This window comes from Onychomys torridus, chromosome 2 (assembly GCF_903995425.1).
Source record: "Onychomys torridus chromosome 2, mOncTor1.1, whole genome shotgun sequence".
Classification (NCBI taxonomy): domain Eukaryota; kingdom Metazoa; phylum Chordata; class Mammalia; order Rodentia; family Cricetidae; genus Onychomys; species Onychomys torridus.
In genome coordinates, this window is record NC_050444.1 from 119,060,840 (window position 1) to 119,082,432 (window position 21,593).

The 21,593-nt window shown below is 43.7% G+C and overlaps 1 protein-coding gene across 5 annotated transcripts in view; it reads right to left on the reverse strand.

The window, feature by feature from the left end:
• The window catches only part of Dnajc6 (DnaJ heat shock protein family (Hsp40) member C6), a 160,525-nt gene that overhangs the window by 21,463 nt on the left and 117,469 nt on the right, over positions 1 to 21,593 (reverse strand). For all 5 annotated transcript variants that reach the window (XM_036177394.1, XM_036177395.1, XM_036177392.1 and 2 more), the window contains 8 exons: positions 15,445 to 15,567; positions 9,665 to 9,798; positions 8,028 to 8,222; positions 6,822 to 6,939; positions 5,429 to 5,508; positions 4,418 to 4,611; positions 4,222 to 4,302; positions 1,520 to 1,951 (listed from right to left, as the gene is read on the reverse strand). In XM_036177394.1, coding sequence (XP_036033287.1) covers positions 1,520 to 1,951; positions 4,222 to 4,302; positions 4,418 to 4,611; positions 5,429 to 5,508; positions 6,822 to 6,939; positions 8,028 to 8,222; positions 9,665 to 9,798; positions 15,445 to 15,567 — 1,357 coding nt within the window. The remainder of the gene's footprint in view (positions 1 to 1,519; positions 1,952 to 4,221; positions 4,303 to 4,417; positions 4,612 to 5,428; positions 5,509 to 6,821; positions 6,940 to 8,027; positions 8,223 to 9,664; positions 9,799 to 15,444; positions 15,568 to 21,593) is intronic.

Here is a 21,593-nt window from a genome sequence, read left to right on the forward strand (position 1 = left end):
CTGAGCTCTGTGATTCTAATTCCCTTTTTCACAAAGGAGGTATCTAGCAGAACTTCACAAGCCAAGACCAGCCCAGAGCCTCCAGAGAAGGTGAAGGATTAGCATGTGGGAAGATTCCTATAGCATCCCCCAAGCCTAGATGGTTGAGACTCATCTCTTTACCCTTTCTAATGCAGCATCATCTTAAGAGTGACAGTCACAGGGGTAGCTGGTTTGTGCTGGTTATTCTGAAGCTGTAATGAATCTCCGGTACCCAGCTACATCATCTTGCAAATGTTAATGCTGTGGCTGACCCGGAAAAGGGAAGGTTGACTGGGAAAAGGAAGTCTGTGGTGGTGTGTCAAGTGAAACTAGCTAAGTATGTCTGGCTCAGACTCCTTACAAAGACCAGCCACACTTCTCTCCCAACCATGCTGCTGGCCTGGGCCCCTCAAGCATATTCTGATGTCCCCAAACACTTCTCTGTACAGCAAGGGGATATCCAGGACACTAGAATTCAAAGAAAGTATCGCAGGAGGTCTGGGGGAAAGCTCTTAGTTCACAGGTCAAGTTAGGACCCTGGTTCCATCAATGCCCAGCTGTTCGAACAAATGCTACTAATTAAACTGGAGGCTTCTATTTCCTCAACTATGAAGTGGAGATAACGATAGCATCTGGGTACTGATCTTTGTAAGAACTGAGTCATGTTTAATCATGTATTCTATATCTGGCAAGGGGCGAGTATCACACAATATCAGCTGCTGTAGTAAATAATAGCTCATCCATCTCCATCTCCAAGCAGAAGTAACTAAAGCAGATTCAAGGCTTAAGCTCCAAGAAAAGGAAATTAAGAGCATGGAGTTAAGCCAGAGGATCAAGATGCCTGCTTCGAGATAGTGTCTTCTAGATGTTACAGAAAAGTTGCACCCATGACATCTCAACAATATGGCTGGCTAAACAAGACCTTCACAGTGACAACATCAGTGAACATGCCAACACAGACAGAGGGAATTTTACAAGGCTCCACCCTAGACGAAGGGCTACAGAAAACCAATGGCTGTTGGAGCAAGGGAGACTCTTTTTTCCCCAGGGATGAGCTCCCTGATAGGTTACCCAGTACCAAGCAGTTAGTCCTAAACACACATGAGCAACAGTAAAGGAACTCAGTAGGTTGATATAGATGTAACAATAATAATCAAGAAACGAGAGATTATGAATTTGAGAGGGGAGTGAGGGGAATATGGGAGGAGTTGGGGTGAAGGGTGAAATGATGCAAATACAGTACTCATGTATGAAATTCTCAAAAAATAAAAGATTTAGATAAAAAAGACTATAGAGTTCAAATACATCTCCACACCTTTCTACCAAAAAGGACAATGTTTGTATTTTCCTTATGATCTCCCAAGGAACTTCCTTATGATCTCCTAAGGAACTTTCCAAGAAATCAGAAAAGTTCTGCTTACTAAAACATTTGAGTTCTACGTGCTTGGGCCAAGTTATTCCTGAAATCTGAGATAACAGAGAAATATGGGAAGATTACCTTCTCCCACTCTTAGGGTTGGCGATGCAGAGGCGGAGGTGGCAGCGCGGCGTGGTGTGGACTGCGCAGATGCAGGTCCACTGGGATGAAACACGTCTTCTACCCCAGCCTGCCCTGCCTGGGCAGGACCTGTGGCACCTCCACCCCCAAACAGGTCACTCAGCAGTTCAGAATTGCTGGGAGGAGCTGCCAGCGGAGAGAAGTTCGTGCTCACATCAGACCCTTCCAGGCCCAGAAGGTCCACCTCTTCCGGGGGTGGAGGGGCCGCTGGCTCCTGCTCCTTGCTGGCCTTCTTGGCTCCGTGAGGCTTGTCACCGTTGGCATTGCCGTGCGGGCTTGAGAGGGTCAGTAGTTCATCGTCCGACTGCTCACTTTCCTGATTCACCAGGGCAGCGTGGTCCTCCTCACAGAATGACTTCTCAGATTTCTGATCTAAGAAAGGCCAACGTGCAAATAAACGATTGTATGACCGACCGCTGAGACAGGCGAAGTTTGCTGGGAGAACATTGTTCCAGAAAGAGAAGATCTACCAGCCCTGAGCAAACAGTGCTTTCAGACCCCTTCCAATGCAATAACTGTTTTATTTCAGATCATTCTCAGCTCTTTGTTCAACATCTGCAAGGCGATATAACATAAAGACTAAGAGGAAAAACTCTGGGTCCAGGCAGCCTAGGGTGGAACGTAGCTCCGCCCCCACTGGCTGCGCAACCCTGAGCAAGTAACTACTTCTTGGTGTCTCAGTTTCCTCCTCAGCAAAACAGGGGTAATAAATACTAATCAGTGCTCAGGCTGCTGTAATAATGACATGAAATGATAATAAAAAGAACTCAAATCAATAGCAAGTAGCACCTCAATGCTGATTTCCAGACACTATGTGGGGCTACAGAAAATGACAGTAACACTTAGTCCTTTGCGGACACCTCTCACTGCCCTTTATTTCTCCACGTGATCTGAAGCAGAAGCAACACACCCTAAGAAGCAAATTCAACGCTCTGCCTCACGGTCCTCCCACCATCCCACCTGAAAGGAGATATTTTCCCACAAAATGAGCTAGGAAAGAAGCTTCTGCTGGGGAGAAATGGAAGGCTTCTATGTGCCTTTCCAGGCCCTGGGTGAGACCATCTTCCATAGTACTTTGTTATCTCATACGAGACAGACCCACAATCTAAATCGGGGTCAGGTTCATGCTTGTGAACCCTAACTCTGAACCACGACGATCTGTGGGAAGGGCGAGGCTGATCTAAGTTTGGTAGTGGGATCTCAGCAGAAGAGCTTGCTCAGGATGGGTATATGAAGCTACCTTCAAGCTTCCACTGCCTCACGCAAGTTACTATTTATATGTCCCACTGCAGAAACTTTGACGTATGATTGCGGGTTGTCATCTGAGATGCCACTGGTGATGTTAAGTAATATATTTCACATACCTTTGCAAAATGTAAAAGCCCCAAGCAGATAAGAGAATGTACCTGAGCTAAGAACAGAGATTTTCTATTTTTAAAAACATTTTATGTGTGAATGACTGTATATACGTCTGTATACCATGTGTGCACCTCTGGAGGCCAGAAGAGGACATCAGATGCCTAGCAATTGGAGTTACAGATGGTCCTCTTAACTACTAACTTATAAGTGTTCTTAACTACTAAGCCATCTCTCCAACCCCACACAGAAATTATTTCTACATATTAACATGACAATGGGAAGGAGAGAGTGTTTTATTAGAAGCCATTACTGTGAAAAGATACAAGGTAAGGACCCCAAGAAGGGGCTGATGACCCATGTGCAAGCTACATCTGGCTAGGCTTCCAAGTCTCAGAAGTTTCCACTGCATTTTTCAAAAGAAAATTCTGTAAGCAAACCTTTTCATCCAAAGGAATCAGATGAATATTTTTTAGCCTAACACTGAAAACATCTACAGGCTGTAGGAATACTGTGTTACAGTCTCAAATCAGAGCAAGGTCAATCATGTTGCCTAGGCCATCTCTGAAGCTGAATCCTCACCCCTTTCTCATCTAAAGTCTTGACTACTCGATTCTGTACCACACTTTGTAGCTAACCTCTGCAAACTGGAAAGCAAGAATGGCCAGTGTACATAACTAGAATGCCCATGCTGTCTCCTTAAGTAATGTAGTAATGTAATGTACTAGTAATGTAAAGTGCTAGGTGGAGAAGGGGGTCTGGAAATGCCTCCGGGTGTGGGAGAAAATAGCACAGTGGTAGAGCCCTGTCTGGGTTGATTGCTAAAGCAACCAGCAGAGATACAGGCCAGGTAACTTCCTTCACCACACCAGGGCAAGACCCATCCTGCCTTGCTAAAGGTACATTGCTAAGACAATACTCAACTTTATGTCTTTAGAATATTTCCCTGAAGGCAGGAAACTGAACTCTTTGTTAGTCTTTGTCAGTTGACAGCAGCCTAAAGAGAGATCTTAGAATACATCACAGTTCATCCGTTTCAGAACATGTGTTTTGGAAACACTGTGCAAACAAAGGAGGGGGACTTAGCCTCCTTTGGCTTTCTGGTCATTCTGTGCACTCATAGACTTGAAAGCAGGCAAACTGCCTGATTTGAAAAACAAATGAAGGGAAGGGTCTGAAATAAGGGAGGAAGGAAACTTGAATTGAGATTGCTTCAGGAAGTGTCTTAATAAAACCACTAGACAACTTAATCACCTAATCATCCTAATTTAGAGGCTCTGCCATACCTTGCCAACAGAGGGAGGCAAAGAAGCCACCTTGCCCAAGATTCCTGGGATGGTCTGGAGGGAGATCTGCTGGAGCCTGACCTGCAAGACAAAAGCCACCCAGCGTCAACCGAATGCTGAACACCAGAAACAAAGCAATGCAGTAACTCACTCAGAGGCCTCATCCTGAAAACCCAAAGCAGCCCATGACTCATACCTCCTAAGGCCAGAGTATCCTGATGTTCCTGCTGAGAGGAGAAGAGGATGCTGGGGTTCACATCTTTTGTGCAATAGTGCTCCCATGGTGGAGTTAAGTCGATCACTTTGTCTTGGGACTGCACTTCTATATCCAGTGTCACTTGGAACAACTGAGGATATTTTTCTGGTACATCACATGCATCCAACTCAGGCCTGATGGAAAGAAAAACAACGGCACAGGCAGAGCAATCAGCAGGATGCTCAACACGAGACTCAGCTGAAGAGTCCAGCTTGAAACTCCCTTCTGGGAGACTCAGTCTCTAGCCAGGTATTACTGTGCTTTGCTATGCCTCATCTAGAGAAAACGGAATAGCACTTGCTCAGATCCTTTGATTACTACCAAACACACCAATGAAAGCACCGTGAGAAGCAGGGTTGATAAATCTGGCCAGTATATACTGGCATGGCTAAATGGGTCATCAAAATAATGAGACAGACCCAAAGCTACCTTCTCAGCCTGAACTCCTGAATCCTTCATAGCTCCCTGTCTCTGGATCCAGCAACCACCCATGACTCCAGATTCAGTCACACCCTGAGATCTGCAGCCACATTATGTTGTAGCAACCTCAGGTCACTATTTGGTGCAGCTGGTACCCCAGAACCTCTTGCACAGTGCTATAGCCAGACACCCCTTATGAGAGGCCACTGTTTATGCCATCCCAGCAATTAAACTGTCATTCCTGTTGGGTGTAAGCATCCACAAACACAGAGGATTGAGGCCATAATCCTTTGTTCCCAAACATGGAACTTTAGGCCATTTTAGTTAACTCTGTGATCCATATCCACTTCTTAAGACCAACCATACTCAACTGAAGGATTTCAAATACACACAGCTTCTCCGTGCAGTGAAGCTACACTCAACAGCTACACTCAACAGTCCGCAGTTTGGGACTTTGGAGGTGGCAACATGCTGCTACAATCGGGGCTTCCGGGCTATGCCGGTAACAACCTCAGGCCATGCAGCACTTACTTGGTGAACTTTAAAACCGTTGTGTCCAGTGGTATAAATCCAGAATGAAACTGGAGCTGGAATATCTGTGTGTTGGTCACCTAAAAATATGTGCAAGAAGCATGGTAAGTAGGAGAAAAGGGAGTCCACACCAAAGATTGGGTTTGGGGAGCCAGTACCTTCCATTGCTTCTTTATACAATTCTTTGTGGAATATGAATATTAAATGAACTCCCGGTTTCATTTCTAGTTTCTCCACTCCAGGAGAGCAAGTCAATTCCTTACCTACCGATGTCCATGTCTTTATATATTCTTTCATCCCAAGGTGTCCTTCTTCAACCTGACAAACTCATCCTTCAAGGCTCACCTCCACGGTCTGCCTGGCCACCACTAGCTAAAACAAACTGTTTCAATAACAGCCCCCGCTCTGTCCTCTGATACAGCAGTGGATATTCATGTATGTTTGACTTGACCCCTCCTCAGGTCAGTTTTGTAAAGCTAAGAATACAATATTACTCCTGCTAATCCAAAACACCTAGGCAATGGATGGAATATGTGATCTTAGCAAATATTTGATTAATTAAGATATAACTACTTGCAACATATTTCCTAACAACCAAAGAGTAGAAATAATCTAAACATAGAAAATCAATAAATGTGGTATATCTATTCAATGGAACACTACTTAACTATATAAAAGAATGAAATACTGATACATACTAAAACACAAGTAGACCTCCAAGATATTATACTGAGGGGGAAAAAAAGCCAGCCACAATAGACCACATAGTGAATGACTCCATTTATATGAAATGTTCCCAAAGAAGAAATTCTGAAGAAGCAGGAAAAAAGATTCATAGTGGTCAGAAGGCAAGTAGGAAAGGAGGGATGGTTAGTGGCTGCTAATGGGTCAAGGTTTCTTTTAATGAAAAAAAACATTCTTAAGTAAGAGAATTCTAACAGGAGCAATGCCTTTTGGATACACTGAACACCACTGCATTTTGGGGAGGCATCCTGGGAAATGAACTCAGGTCATCAGGCTTGGTGGCAAGACCATTCACCTGCTGAGCCATCTCTCAGGGGGGAAAAATTCTTAACTATACACGTTTAGTTGAAATCCCTCACTTTATAGTGATCCCCTCAAAATAGCACTAAAAGAAAGACTCAGCATCTCAAGAAGGTGGCTTGTTGAGGTTCCAGGGCTGTCTACTCATGATTGTGTATAAGACACAACCTGCCTCAATCTCCATTCCCTCCTGCAGTGATGAAGAAGACGGACATCAGCAGGTTTTAAGGGTCTTTCTCACTCGCAACTCACAAGTCAATCAAGCCCAAAACGATATAGAGAAAAGACCCAGCAATGCTCACATTACCAATTCCGGTGGGCTCATAGTCTGAGTCCTCCTGAAGCTTACCTTAGCCTGCAGCCGGCTCCCAATGGTTGACCGCAGGTGGTACATGGAAACAATGACATCGCCTTGGGCTGTGATGTTCAGGGGGATGAAGATTTTTCCATCTTGGACACGGTATTCTCTTTAAATGGAGATCAGAATAGACCATGAAAGTGTCCACAGTCTGGTACCATCACAGACACAGGAATGCACCTTTATGGCTCTAAGGGACCTGTTTGCCCAGACTTGGACCAAGAAACTACTTCCTGTCTTGTGCAAAGGTAGGAATGCAGCCAGTGTGGACAGGATACAGACTGTTTCTGAGCTGGCAGAACACTGACCCAACATAAGCCCTCTCTCTCCATCTCATCTGGACTTCTAGACCGATCTTGTTTTCTTCAAATCACCATGGCTCATTCAGTAAAATCCAACCAAGGTCAGAATAGAAAGAGAAATATCATACTCTCCCAGGGTCTAGAATTCTGACTCCTAGATTAACCTGTTGCCAACTAAGTCTAGGTTGTGTTACCAGCCACTCCTTTGTCTCCTAAACCCCAAGGACTTCCCACTGATGCATGCTCTCCTTTACAGATCATATAAGTACTTTAAGAACATCATCATTATGGTGGTTTGAATGAGATGTGGCCCCATTGGCTCATAGTTCCCAGTGGGTGGAACTATTTGGGAAGGATTAGGGGGTGTGGCCTTATTGGAGGAGGTACATCACTGGGAGCAGGCTTGAGGATTCAAAAACCCACTCTATTCTCAGTTAGCTCTGTCTGCCTCCTGATTGTTGTGTCAAGATGTGAGCTCTCATCTACTGTACTAGGACCCTGCCTGCCTGCCTGTTCCCATCTTCCCCATAAATGAACTCACCATCTGAAACTATAATCCTCCATAAACTCTTTTTTCTCTAAGTTGCCTTGGCCATGGTGTCTCGTCATATCAATTTAAAAGTAACTAGGATAGTTGTCTATCCAAATCACTGAGTCTCCTTTTTAAATGTCCAGGTCCTCTGTGACCACCCACCCCTATCATCTGGACACCTAAGCACTGTCCTTCAGAACACAGTACCACTGTGTATAAAGAAGAAAAGTCCTTGGATTCAGCTGTGCTTTTCTTTGATTACACATGTTGGGCTTTTAAAAAAAAAATCACACAGTAATAAGCAGGAAGAATCCAACTTACACAGGAATTAAGCATGCAAGAAGAGAAAACATTGTGACTTACTTCATTCGTTCAAAGTCTGTGCATGTTGAGTATATTTTAGTTTCTCCGATCAGTACATCACAGTATGGGCGACACCCATTTCTCTGCTTATTGAAGAAGGGAATTGGGCTGACAGTGATTGCCTTGATCGTCAGTGGCTTGAAGTGAGGGCGGTAGGGCTTGTCTGCAAGTAGCTCACACATGTAGCCCAAGTACCTGAAACAGAAGACCCCCATTCTGTGAGCTCATTGTAGCAGGAGGATTAGACCATTTCTGCTGTGAAGTTTGTCTTTGTAAATCAAATTACAGTAAAAATGTATTCTGCACATTCCTTAACATTAACCACCAAAGGGGAATGCACACAATAAAGAAAGCTTGTGAATCAGAGCAGGAGCCATGGCTCGGTGGTTAAGAGCACTTACTGCTCTTGCAGAGGACTCAAGTTTGGTTCCCAGCTTCTGGATGGTGGCTCACCCACTCTGTAACTTCAGGTTCAAGAGGATCTGCTACCCTCTTCTGGCCTCCCAGGCACCGGGGCATGCATGTGTAGTACACACATACATGTAGGCAAAACACCCACATACATAACAAAAATAAATAAGTCTTTTTTTTTTAAATGAGAGAGACATTGTTTCCATTGACATGCTGAGCTGATAGTAGGGTGTTTACTAAGTCAGAAGTGTGTGGCAGTGCTAATGCTAGCCCGATATATGGACATCTATTCCTATTATATCTAGCAGAGTAAGCACAGCAGCAAAATGCAGATTTGGGTAAACTTTACAATGTATTATCAGGAATTTTATCCAAAGAAGTGAGGAGATAAAATTTAAGTAAGAACAGAGAAACTAATTCTAATTCTAGGGAAGAAAATAAATCAGCTACCTAAAAATGGGCTTCCTTTTTAAAGCCACTTTCGCATTATTATAATCTATACCTATCCATTAAACCTCCATGTCTCGGCCATCAGAAAAGCTAAGCTTTGAAACACATATTCTCTCTACATTTTTGCATTTTCATGCAACAGTCACCATTGCATCTTAATAAAGACCTGAAGCATGAACCAGAAGGCAGTGGGAGCTCAGACTAGAGAGAATGGTCAGGCTACATTCAGTGGGTTCATGCCTCTCTGGACTCTCCCAGAAGTCTCTGCCTCTGGCTGTGCTCTCCCTTTTATCTACAATAAACTTTCTCCTCCACCATACCTAGGAGCAGTCATGACCTTTCCTTTTTATGGTTATTTTTTGCATTAAGTAAACAACAGCATTTGTTTTTTAAAATTTTCAGGTTTTTTTAAGATTTATTTATTTATTATGTATACAGCATTTTTGACTGCAGGCCAGAAGAGGGCACCAGATCTCATTACAGATGGTTGTGAGCCACCATGTGGGAATTGAACTCAGGACCTCTGGAAGAGCAGTCAGTGCTCTTAACCTCTGAGCCATCTCTCCAGCCCCTCTTCCAGTTTTAAAATCACAGACTTTCAAGTGAGGTTCATGGACCTGCATGAAATTCAATATTCTCATCCATTTTAATTGTCATCAAGGTTCAGGATAACACCAGATCAATTAGAAGAATTTAGAAGAGAGCTCCCACGGGGAGGCCAAACTTCCACAGTCCCGGGCACCACTTAAACCACGCCCTGCACCTCGGTCACGTACCTCCTGTGGGACGGAGACAGTCCAATTCCCGGTCGCTTTGCGTAGAGCAATCGAACAGCGGGGCCAGGAGCAGAGTAGAGATTACAGAAAAGGAACATAGCACCAACCAGAATTGAAGACGCAGCCCGTCCATCCTGTCAAAGAAGAGCCACAAACTCGTCAGAAACATCACATCTGGGGAAAGCCTGCTTGCAGAGAAGAGAGAAAGCAGAGGCGCCCCCTAATTATGGATGCCTTTCACTTCGGAATTGTTCAAGACCAAAAATATGTCCCTGCCGTGAAATCAGAAAGCAGCAAGGAAAGACTTTTCTTGGGATAAAAGTGTCTCTGTATTCACCCAAGAGGCTCAGCAAAAGAAATTCCACTTGGCTATGTTTTCTGAGAACTCGAACACCTCTGGACTGGAGGTATTGTAATGAATAGTGGGAGTGAAGAGCCCGGGGTTAGATCCTACCTTTGGAACATGCAGTATATGTTCTCCACCCAAACTGTTCATTAATACAAAAAACAAAAACTTTTTTTCATTGTACAAATCAATGTATTATGAACTGACTGTCTCCTCCTGAAATTCATGTATTGAAATACTAATGCATAATATAAGGACATTGGAACTGGAGATTGGGGCTCTGGTATAATTAGGTCTTGAGGGACAGGCCCTTATGAATTCTTTTTTGGTTTTTTGTTTGTTTGTTTGTTTGTTTGTTTTCTGAGACAGGGTTTCCCTGTGTAGCTTTGTACCTTTCCTGGAACTCTCTTTGGAGACCAGACTGGCCTGGAACTCACAGAGATCCGCCGGCCTCTGCCTCCCAAGTGCTGGGATTAAAGGCATGCGCCACCACCGCCCGGCTCCCTTGTGAATTCTTTCTTTGTCCTCTCCCTTCCTGGGGGAGCACAGCTATGTGCCAACTGGGAAGGAGGCAGATCTACTAGATATGCAAAAAGTCTGAGCTAGGCTTACAAGCTCCACATTCTCCATGAGAAATAAAATTTCTACCACTTGAGACACTCAATCTATGATTTCCTTGTTACATGTCCAGTAACCCAGCTGACGGATGGTAACTAAGCCTCTCCTAGAATAAGTAAGAGCCACTTTGACTTCGAATGGCTCACACCAGTTTACAAACTGTTTCCTGTTATGTGTGTTAAAGTCTGCCCCTCCACAATCTTTTTGGTTTTTTCTGACAGTCTCACTATGTAGCCCTGGTTGGAACTCACTGTGTAAACAGAACCCGTTAGCCTCAACTTAAAGATCCACTTGCCTCTGTCCACCAAGTGCTAGGAATTGAAGATGTGGGCCACCACACCCAATTTTTCTTCCACAGCTTCCAGTCAACCTATCTTTATTCTTCCTTCCAGGAAGGAAGAAACCCACTCCTTTTCCTCTGGCAGCCCTTCACATATCTGAAATGCCTTCCCATTCCATCAGCACTTCTGATTTCAGATTAGAGCCAGCTCGATCCCAGCTATTCTTCCTGCTTTGGAATTCCATTCTAAAAGACATTATCATTTGGAATGCACATCTCTGAACATACCTAACATATCAGTCTTCTGTGTACTGCCCACACAAAAGCAAGGCATAGAATAAGCTCTGGTCAAACTGGAGAAGAAGAAACACTACTTGCCTTAGTGTGGACACTACTTTGATTAACCCAACTCCAGGCCACACTAGTACTAATATCACAAGTCAAAGTACATGCTCATATTGACCTTTGTAGTCCCCAACACCTAGTTCTTTCTCAAATGATCTGCTAAACTCATATGGGCTGGTTAGTTTTATGTCAGTTTACAGAAGTTTACTCATCTGGGAAGCAGAAAACTCAATTGAGAAAATGTCCCCCACCAGATTGGTCCCTGGGCAGGCCTGTGGAGCAATTTTCTTGATTAATGGTTGATATGGGAGGACCCAGCATACTTTGAGTGATGCCACCTGTGGGCTGGTGGTCCTGGGTGCCATAAGAAAGCAGGCTGAGCAAGCCATGGAGCAAGCCATTAAAGACCACTCCTTCGTGGCCTCTGAATCCCTCCTGCCTTCAAGTTCCTGCTCTGTTTGAGTTCCTGTCCTGACTTTCTACAGTGACAGACTGTGATATGGAACTAACTGTAAACACTTTCCTCCAAGTTGATTCTTGTCATGGTGTTTTATCACAGCAATAGAAACCCTAACTAAGATAGACAGTTATGCTTAATTTTCTTTTATATCTAGCTACACACTGATCCTACGTTTCACATTATTTTTGTTAAACAACCAAACTTAGAGGTTTTTTTTAAAAAAAAAAAAATTTGTGTGTGTGTGTGTGTGTGTGTGTGTGTGTGTGTGTGTGTGTGTGTGTGTACAGATGCCTGCAGAGACCAGAAGATGTCCAGGTGCCTGGAGCTAATTATAGAAGTTGTGAGCTGCCTGATGTGGGTGCTGAGAACTGAACTCCAGGGCTCTGTAAGAACATATCTTCTTAAGCATTGAGCCATCTCTCCAGCTCACTAGAAGAACATTTCAAATCCAAGTTCATTCTGGGACCACCTCAATTCTAAGAGGACTGATACAGCTTGCTTTCTGTATCTTCATCTAAACTTTTGACTTTTTAAGCATAACCAAAGAAAGCTTTCACCCATGAGGATGTTGGTCTATCAATCACCCACCGCTCCAAGCAGATGTTCAGTTGTAACCCAGCTGAAAACTCAAATGACTCATCCCAGGTTACTTCCTTTTAACCCAAAGAAATCTGGCAATCTGAAGTTGGAACCTGTAAACTTTCCCGAGTAGTCTACTTGCCTCATGGCAAAATGTTTAGTTGGTTTGATCCTTGTACTCTGCTGAGCCCACGGGCTTCTTTTTTTTCTAAGAGTTTTAAATTATATGTGCAGATTCATTTGACTCATTCCTGAGGACCCATAGTCCTGCGGGATCAACCCCCTCCATCTTTTGGGTGGGGCATTCTCGTTGCTCCCCCAGCACCTCTTCTTCCTGTTTTCTCACAGAACATGGGGAATCCATAGCTGCTTCTCCACATGCTGTCAGGATTTGTCACAGGATTGAAGTCCTGAAAATGGGCCAATATAGGGCAATGCAAGGCTATCCATGCACTACCTCATTACCTGCCAACTTTATCTCATTGGCTGTCCCTGCTAGCCTGACATTTGTCCCCTGCAGAAGAGACAGAGTAAAGGAGTTAGAACTATACGACATGCTTCCATAACTTCTTATCCCTGTTCTGAACATAGAAAGGGGGTGGGGGATGAGAAACACTTTTCCTACTCATCACTCTTTCCAGAACGTAGCCTCCCTGCCACTCTTAGAGGATCATAGCTCTTAGCTGTACATCTACTCATTTTATCATCTATCACACAGGCTTTACTTTTTCTTAAAGGACTAGTGTAGGCTTATTATTTTAAATAAACCTGTGATGTGCATAGGAGGGCACTGAGGGGCTAATGCATAGCTTCCTTTTCTTTCCCCAGCCTAGTCAAACCCTCCTGACTCCTTTATGCACATCCTTTATAAGTGATGCTAAGAACATCCTGCCAGACAATGGTCCTTTGTCAACCTCTTTTTCTTCCTCTTCATAGAGTTTTTGTTCTCACACCCCCCACCCCCCACTTCGGATTTACTTACACCTCACATCCCTGGAACTGTCTTAATTTGAGCTCCATAAGAAATGGCACTGACGGGAAAGATGATGGTTCTGCCTCCAAGCACAGCTGCTGATGCTGCCTAGAGAAGAACCCACACCTCGGGGAGTCAGGGAGATGTTCTGAACATTGCAGCTATCCGTAACTGGCCAGCAGTCTGTAACAGGTGCCAGGCCGCTGCCCACGCCTTTCACAGAGGTGGCAGCTGGCCTGCACCTCCTCCAGGCACTGAGCATAGGCCTCTGACATTCTTCATGAGCCTCACTATGATCACACAGGAAGGATGCTTGGAGCCTGCAGCTGCGCCCAGGGCCACCATAGAGAGGATATCCACTGAGCCATCTCTCCGGCCCTATTTCATGTCATCTTTCTTGTTTTGACTTGTGTGTGTGTGTGTGTGTGTGTGTGTGTGTGTGTGGTGTGTGCATGGATGTTTTGTCTGAATATATGTTCGTGTACCACACGCATGCCTGGTACCTAAGGTCAGAAGAGGGCATTGGATCGCTGGAGCAGTAGTTACAAGTGGTTGTGAGTCACCAGACATGGGTTCTGGGAACTGAACTTGGGTCCTCTGTAAGAAGAGCAAGCACTCATAACCATTGAGGCACCTCCCGAGCCCTCTTTCATGGCTTTCTTGAACTTGTACATGGTATCAAGAAGCCAGGGATCCACAAGGGTGGTTTAGGGTGACCAACAGTTCATGGTAAGTATGCTCACCATTGAAACATCTCCACCTGCTTGTCAGGTCCCTTGATTTTGGTCACTATAGAGACCATAGCAATTAAGTACCCAGATGAATCCACAAAGCCTTGAATTTGTAATTCATTATGATTATATTATGAGAGCTGGGAAGCCTTTAGCCTCTCTAAACGTTTAGGGAAAAAATTGAAGTGAAAATCCCCAATGCATGTAAGGCTGCCTAGGCCCTAAAAGCAATCTGTTCTTTGAGTATCATTGTGCCTCTAAAAGGCAAGCCCTGCAGCCTCTGACTTTAAATGCTTACAGACACCGAGTGTTTTGTATGGCTTGCCAAGTATTTGGGAGTTGAAACAGAAATATAAAAAGGTTCTTCAACTGTCTTCTCTGTTTCAGCCAGCTGGCTCTTAAGGACGGGAAAGTCATCCAGTGCCTCAGCAAAACAAAACAACACACAGCAACACAAACCAACTGATGTTTGTAGTAGGAATGAACGGTTTCCAGCGCTTATGCTCAGGCTCAATGTGTTCATATACACAGCCACTTGCTCAGATCTTTTGTGTCAAAGTTCAAAGAAAGTTTCTTCCCGAAAGAGGGCAGTCCAGTGGGGAATGAGTAGGGAACGGCCTGGGGCGACACTATGCATTAAATGCCACAGGTCATGTTTAGATGCACAATGAGGATGTTCACACTGTGGAAAACACCCAAGGTTTAGAAATATTTTGCTGGAAGTTGGGTTTTAAGAAACAGTTAAGAAGCCTGAGAAGAAGGGCTGGAGAAAGGGGAACCCAAGCCAACAAATCCGTTGGGAATTATTTGGAAATACAGCTGGTCCATAAAACTACTCACAAGGGCATAAATGTCACTTCCTCTTAGTTTTATTTTAATACAACTACTTAGGAAATTAAATGTGTTTCTATCCATTTTATCCATACAAAGCTCAGTGCATTTCTACCCGTGTGTCCACAACTCTCTTCCCACCTCTTTTAAGATTCTCGGCACATTTTAGAACCCCTGCATTATGCAGACTGTGAACACAGACCTCTCCTACTCTCATTCATGCATCAAGCCAAGAATAAAGCCAAGTTCTGTGACAAACACCTGTAGTCCCATCACTTAGGAAACTGAGGCAGGAGGATTGCCATGAATTCAGGACCTGCCTGGACTACATAGTAGGCATTCATCTCAAAACAAAATAAATCATCACCAAGAATAGCAGATTCTTCCCTCAGTTGCTTTTCCTCTGGAGAGGGGGTAGGGAAAAGGCCACAAATAAAACAAGTTTTCATAGTAATAAATCATTTCTTCTCTTCCTTCATTTTTACCTGCCTGGCATTGCTCTACCTCTAAGTGGATGCTCGGTAAATGCTGTTGAGCTCAGATGTCGTCACACTTCTGGATCCAGCCGTCCACACTTCACCTAAGCCCCACCCATGGAAGGACCAAAGAACACTCACCAAGCAGTGGACAACGCAGACATTTTTGGGATTCTGGAGCAGCCAGTTATACATATTCCGACACACAGCAAACAGGTTGTGTAGACTCGGGGCCTGCCTGATGGGCCAGCTGCATTCCGAGACCTAAAGAAATGAAGAGAGGAAGTGAATTCTCCCATCAATCCATCTCCATAAGCATGCATCACATGGAACTTCTGGAAGTGGCATCCCATCCTTTCTCCATGTATAGAATGGTATCTAAATGCAGAAAGACAAGTTTAATGTAACAATTTGTTAAGATCTCCAACATCATGAGTTACACCACTAATGGAGGTAGCATTGTGATCTTTCAGTGCAAACAGGCAGAGTTGGAAAAAGGATCTAAATGCAGAAAGAGAAGCTTCACACAGTCATTTTGGTATTACAGGGTCTCAGTACATAGCGCACCTGACCTCAAATCCACTATCCTCCTGCCTCAGCCTCCTGAGTAACAGAATTACTGGTGGGATAACCTGACTTAATACAACAGTTTTTTGTTTTTGTTTTTAATTAAATAACTCTGTTTCACTGAAGTTAGTAAAACACATTTAGAAATACATTTTAAGTTAACTAGACAAATTTTTTATTGCCTTAGGTACCATAAACTTTAGTTTCTAGTATCCTTCTTCTAGATGTTTCTCTTAGATCCTGTAGTCTCTATGTTCATCTAAGCTCTCCTTAACATGAAAAGTCCTGTGGAGTGAACCAGGGTGGCTAAAGTGTCTTAGTTTTTTCCACAGGGGAAATATTTCCCATCTTCACTTAACATATATATTGGATGAGTTAGAGACCCACCATGACACTGCTCAGCCTGGTCTATCTGGCAGTCAAAGAAGGCAAGCATTGATTAGATGACATTTTTGTTGATGAGAAATTGACTGTCAGAGGTGAGCTGTCTACGGTCACACTGTTAAGCCCAGGTCTTTTGAGCATTATCCATTAGCTTTGGCAGCACCGGCCAGATGACCTCACTGTGCAGGGAACGTGCCCTAACTGACTACATATTTACTAACTATCTAAAACTAAGAAGTTCAGACTTGGGTAAACTTTACATCTTTAACCTTTTCTTTCTTGATTGAATATGGTGAACGGGGATCTACTTCCATAGCTGCCAGTATTACAGGAGAATCAACTGTCAGGGTTTAGTTTGTATCTGACACATACAAATTGATCAATAAATTCCAGCAATTACCATTATTTTACTAAGTCATTGCCGATGCAAAGCTCTGAGGTCAGACTGAAAACATTGAGTCTGGGTGGTAAGAGTGTGGGTGAAGGGCAGACCACAGGAGGCCTAAAGAAGTGGATGGAGGAGATGGCCAATAGATCAAGTGTTTGTGGACAAGAATGGAGACCAGAACTGGATCCGGTCCCTAGAACCCACAAAACTACTGATCAGCCATTGTCCGACTCAGTCAGAAGGCAAAGCCAGAGGATAGAGGATCCCCTGGGCCAACTAGCTAATGAGCTTCAGGTCTATCAAGAAACCCTTTGCCAACAGACACTCAATGTCAGCCTCAGCCCCCAACCCCCAAACACACACACATACATTCACACCAGGAGGAGGAGGAAGAGGAGGCTATTTGAAAAGACTCACTCTGGGATCTACATTTTCAGACAGAAGGAGGCAAAGGAATCAGTTAGGGGGCCAGTAAGATGGTGGGGAGGTGAAGGAAGGGATGGTGGCCCCTTAGCTCAATGGCAGTGGGGTACAAACCCACCTTAGCAGCTCAGGAGACAAAAGGGAAGTGCTCATGTGGCTGCAGTGGCTGTGCAGAGAAGTGTACTTAAGAGAGGTGTTAAGGGTGACACCCATGTTTGTGGCTTGAGTGACCAGACGGAGGGATGGATTCAAAGGGATGCCATCAACAAGGTGTGCTACGAGGTATAAAAAGACCTGGCCTAAGAAAACTCCAACACCTCCAGCTCCCTATGCTCGACACTGGGAATGGTAGAGAAAGAACTCTCATTGGTTGGCCCTTTCCTGGTCACCAGACAATACTAATAACAATATAAACAAGAAATTATCTGAGTGTGCTCACCTCAAAAAGCAAAGGTGGGAATTCCCTTTCTGGTCTGCCAAGGCAGCCTGCTCTTTTTTTTTTTTTTTGGTTAATCTGCAGCCCTTTTTCTATACAATGACTGTGGGTGAAGAGGAACTTCCAGGTTACCCAGTTTTCTATACCCTTGGGAACAACAGATGTAGCGTGTTAAACAAAGTGTGTGAGGGACCAGGAGGTGCCAGCTCAGGCCTGCCAGTTTAAACTCCACAGTAACTAACACCTTCTAACCAACACAATCCAGAGCCCTCTGGTCCACTGTTGACTTCCCAACTGTACTCTCCACCGATGTTTTTTCAAGGAATAGAAACAACTTACCAAATAAAACAGTTGAAAATATAGGAGAATGAATTTTGCTTTGGGGGGATTATAAAATACATATCTGTTGATGCTGCTTCCTGTCTGTGGTGTTTCTCTTCCTTGGAAAACTTCATTACCCCTTCAAAGCCCAAGTCCAATGTACTCTTATCTCTGACCCTCACAAATAGAGCCAATCACGGTTCTATCCACGTCCTGGCCTGTTTTCAACTATCCCTGTTTTTGTTAGTAAGACAGCACAGTTACAGACTCAGGGTGGGTTTTCATGTTGCAGTCACCCCTGACTACTACACTAACTGTCTCAAGCTTCTATTCTCTTGGGGGTTGAGAGCAAGGGAGTATTCGAGGATTGTTGTGAGGATTAGGGCACACTTATTGTCAGATGTATTGGACTGACTCTCCTGTCTCCCTCCTTAGCTACTGAGTTCCATGGAAAAAGAAAGCATGGCTTCCCCTTTCTGTAACCTCACTCTTGGGTGTCTGTGTCTTCAGTGGGTGGCCGCTGAGGGAACGACCAAATAAACACTAAAGGAATAAATCCTAGCTGGCAATCACTTTTTTTGTAATAGGATTTGTCTAACATCTTTTTAAAGGACTTATTCCATTTGTATTTACACTGTGTATACATGTGTGTGGGTACACACAGAGGCCAGAAGAGGGCATGAGATCCCCTGGAGCTGGGGTTGCCAGAGGTTGTGAGCTGTACCACATGGATGTTAGAAGATGAACTCTGACCTTCCACAAAAACAGCAAGTGCTCTTCAGCACTGAGCTCTTAAATCTGAGCCATATCTCCAGCCTCTACATGTATAGCTTAAGGATGAACAGGAAGATTTAATTTGTTGGATTTTTTTTTTTTTTAGATTACAACAGAGTGAAAATACAAGATTTTTTTTCCTGAGGCAATATTTTTAAAGCTTTTAAAAACTGTATGCTAACCACCCACACATCATATGTCAATATCTGAACTGCATCTCTGCTAAAAGCTGGCTAAATTGTTCTTAGCACAATAGGCTAACAGCCCTAGAATCATTAAATCAATCAAGCAAATAATATTAATTTAAAGTGCTCCATAATTATATCTTTACTTGATATATAATTACATAGCACTAGGCAAACACATAATTAGAATTTTTTTTAAAAAAAAACATGTTCTGTCTAAAAGAGGAAAAACATTAGGACATAAACACCTCCCCACCAAATTAGGGATCTGATTGGTGCCAGGCTTTCTGTGATGCTCTAGGTCACACTCAGTACAGTAAGTACGACCCTAGCCTGTGCAACACTTCACTGCAGCATCTCCAACCTCCCTGAACACTCCTGGAGTAAGTGAGCATCAGAGGATACCATGTCTGCTCCAGGCCCACCATGGTACTACAAGAAGAGGTCAAGACAACTGTAGGGTTGAAGCTGGATGCCATGCATCATCATCTCTGAAGTGGTATGCTGTAGCATGAATTCTAGTTGGTCTTAACAATAAAAACCTGGAATCAGATATCAGGGTAAATGCTGAAAGACCAGAGAAGTAAAGCATTCACAGTTACCTCTTACCTCTAAGACTCCTCAGCCTGAAAGGGGTGAGCTCCTGTCTCCTTCTGCCTTATATTCCTCTCTCCACCCAGCCATATCACTTCCTGTCTCCTCCTCCCTAGTGCTGGGATCAAAGATGTGTGCCTCCCAAGTACTGGAATCAAAGGCATGAGATCACAAGTGCTGGGATTAAGGTATGCACACCACTGCCTGGCCTCTATGGTTAACTAGTGGCTAGCTCCACATTGTGATCTCCAGGCAAGCTTTATTTGTTAGAGCACAAACAAATACCATCACAGTGTGCTAAGCACAAAGGCCAAGAGTGAAGTGGAGCGTCATACTGGCACACCCTGTCTGCTGTTCCCTGATCAGTTCATCATTTATGGAAGACAGAAGTATTTCAGTCACCAACTGTGATATTCTATTATTACCAGGGTTAATCTTGGTCACCACTTACCGGGTGCTTACTCCAAGCCAGACACTACTAATCAAATTTCTTTTTTACAATAAGCACATGGTAAGGAACTGATTGTGTTGGGCTGGAGAGATGGCTCAGTGGTTAAGAGCACTGACTGCTCTTCCAGAGGTCCTGAGTTCAATTCCCAGCAACTACATGGTGGCTCACAATCATCTGTAATGGGATCCAATTCCCTCTTCTGGTATACATGAAGACAGGTCATTCATATACATAAAATAAATAAGTATGAGAGAGAGAAAGAGAGAGAGAGAGAGAGTGCTTGTGTAGGTTAGGGATGGTGTTCAGTTGGTAGAATGTTTGCCTCCCATACATGAGGCCCTGGGTTTGATATAAAGAGGAGAAGGAATAGGAGGAGGAGGAAGAGAGGAGAGGGAGGGGACTTATGAGACAAGTTCTGTTATTGTCATAATTATCTTTTTTACAGGGGGAAGTTTCAAGACAGAGTTTCTCTCTGTAACAGCCCTAGCTGTCCTGGAACTCTCTCTGTAGACCAGGCTAGCCTCGAACTCACAGAGACCTGCCTGCCTCTGCCTCCCGAGTGCTGAGATTGAAGACAAACACTATAACACTGGGCTGCCACAATTATCTTATACAAAAGAGAACTGAGTTCAAGTAGCAGTGGAATGTCTTGTTCAGTAAAAGACACAACTGAGAGATGAGCCTAAGGTATTTTTAAAGCTTATAATCTGTGTATACTATAGGCTCTCATCCCAATAAAAATAATAAATTGTACTGTGATGCCCTGCTATGGTTATTAACAATAGCTCTATAACACATTTGTAAGGTGGTATCTGTACTTTACCTAGGCGGAGACATTCAGCTCATGAAAGGTTGTATAACTGCACTATGTGAGCCTCTGGCTCCCAGTTTGGGCTCTGTTTCCACTTTCCTATTTCCTGTCCAGACACTTATGGATGGAGCCACAGGGAGCCAGTGGGAAGTTCTTTCCTCTGCAGTCACCTCCTCAGCAACCTCAAAGTAAAGCAGAAATAACCAGGAGCTGCAAAGGACTTCGTCAGTGAGCTCTGGAGGAAAGGGGGGAAGACCCTGGCTCGCAGTCAGGAGCCCTGTAAGAATCCAAGTCATTAATGCACTTTCCAAAAGCTGAACTATTTTCAAAGGCAAAAACTAAGTCCTACAAGATGTGGAAATAATCCACATGAAGGAAGAGTTTAAAAAAATTTTTTTAAAAATTAAAAAAAAAAAAAACTGGATGACTGGTTTCTATACTGCTAACAAGACGTTCCCAGTAACATCCTTCACAGGTGGACAGAGAAGGGTGGGCATGTATAGCACTGAATGGCATTCTCAGAAGTTCAGAACATTGAGCAAGGTTAGACCTGCTCTCTGGTCATCCTGATTTTTATTTTTTCCAACAGAATTACCAAGAGATGAGTGATGCAAAGATTCTTTATATTAGAGGGCATAGCTACAAACCTGTGCAGAAACCCAAACATACACACACACACACACACACACACACACACACACACACACACACATGGGTGGGGAACAATGTTAACACTTGGGATGATTTAAAACAAAAAGGTTTGGATCTAGATAGTAGTGATGGTTATACAACAACATCACTGAGTGCAATTAGTTAAACTGGATTACATACTTAAGTGGTTAAAATGGAATCATTGCTATATACATTTTCCCATGTTTTTAAAAGTGCAAGCCCCTGGTTTAAGTTCTCTACAGCCCACCAATTAATCTAAATATACAGTGTATCTATTAGTGTTT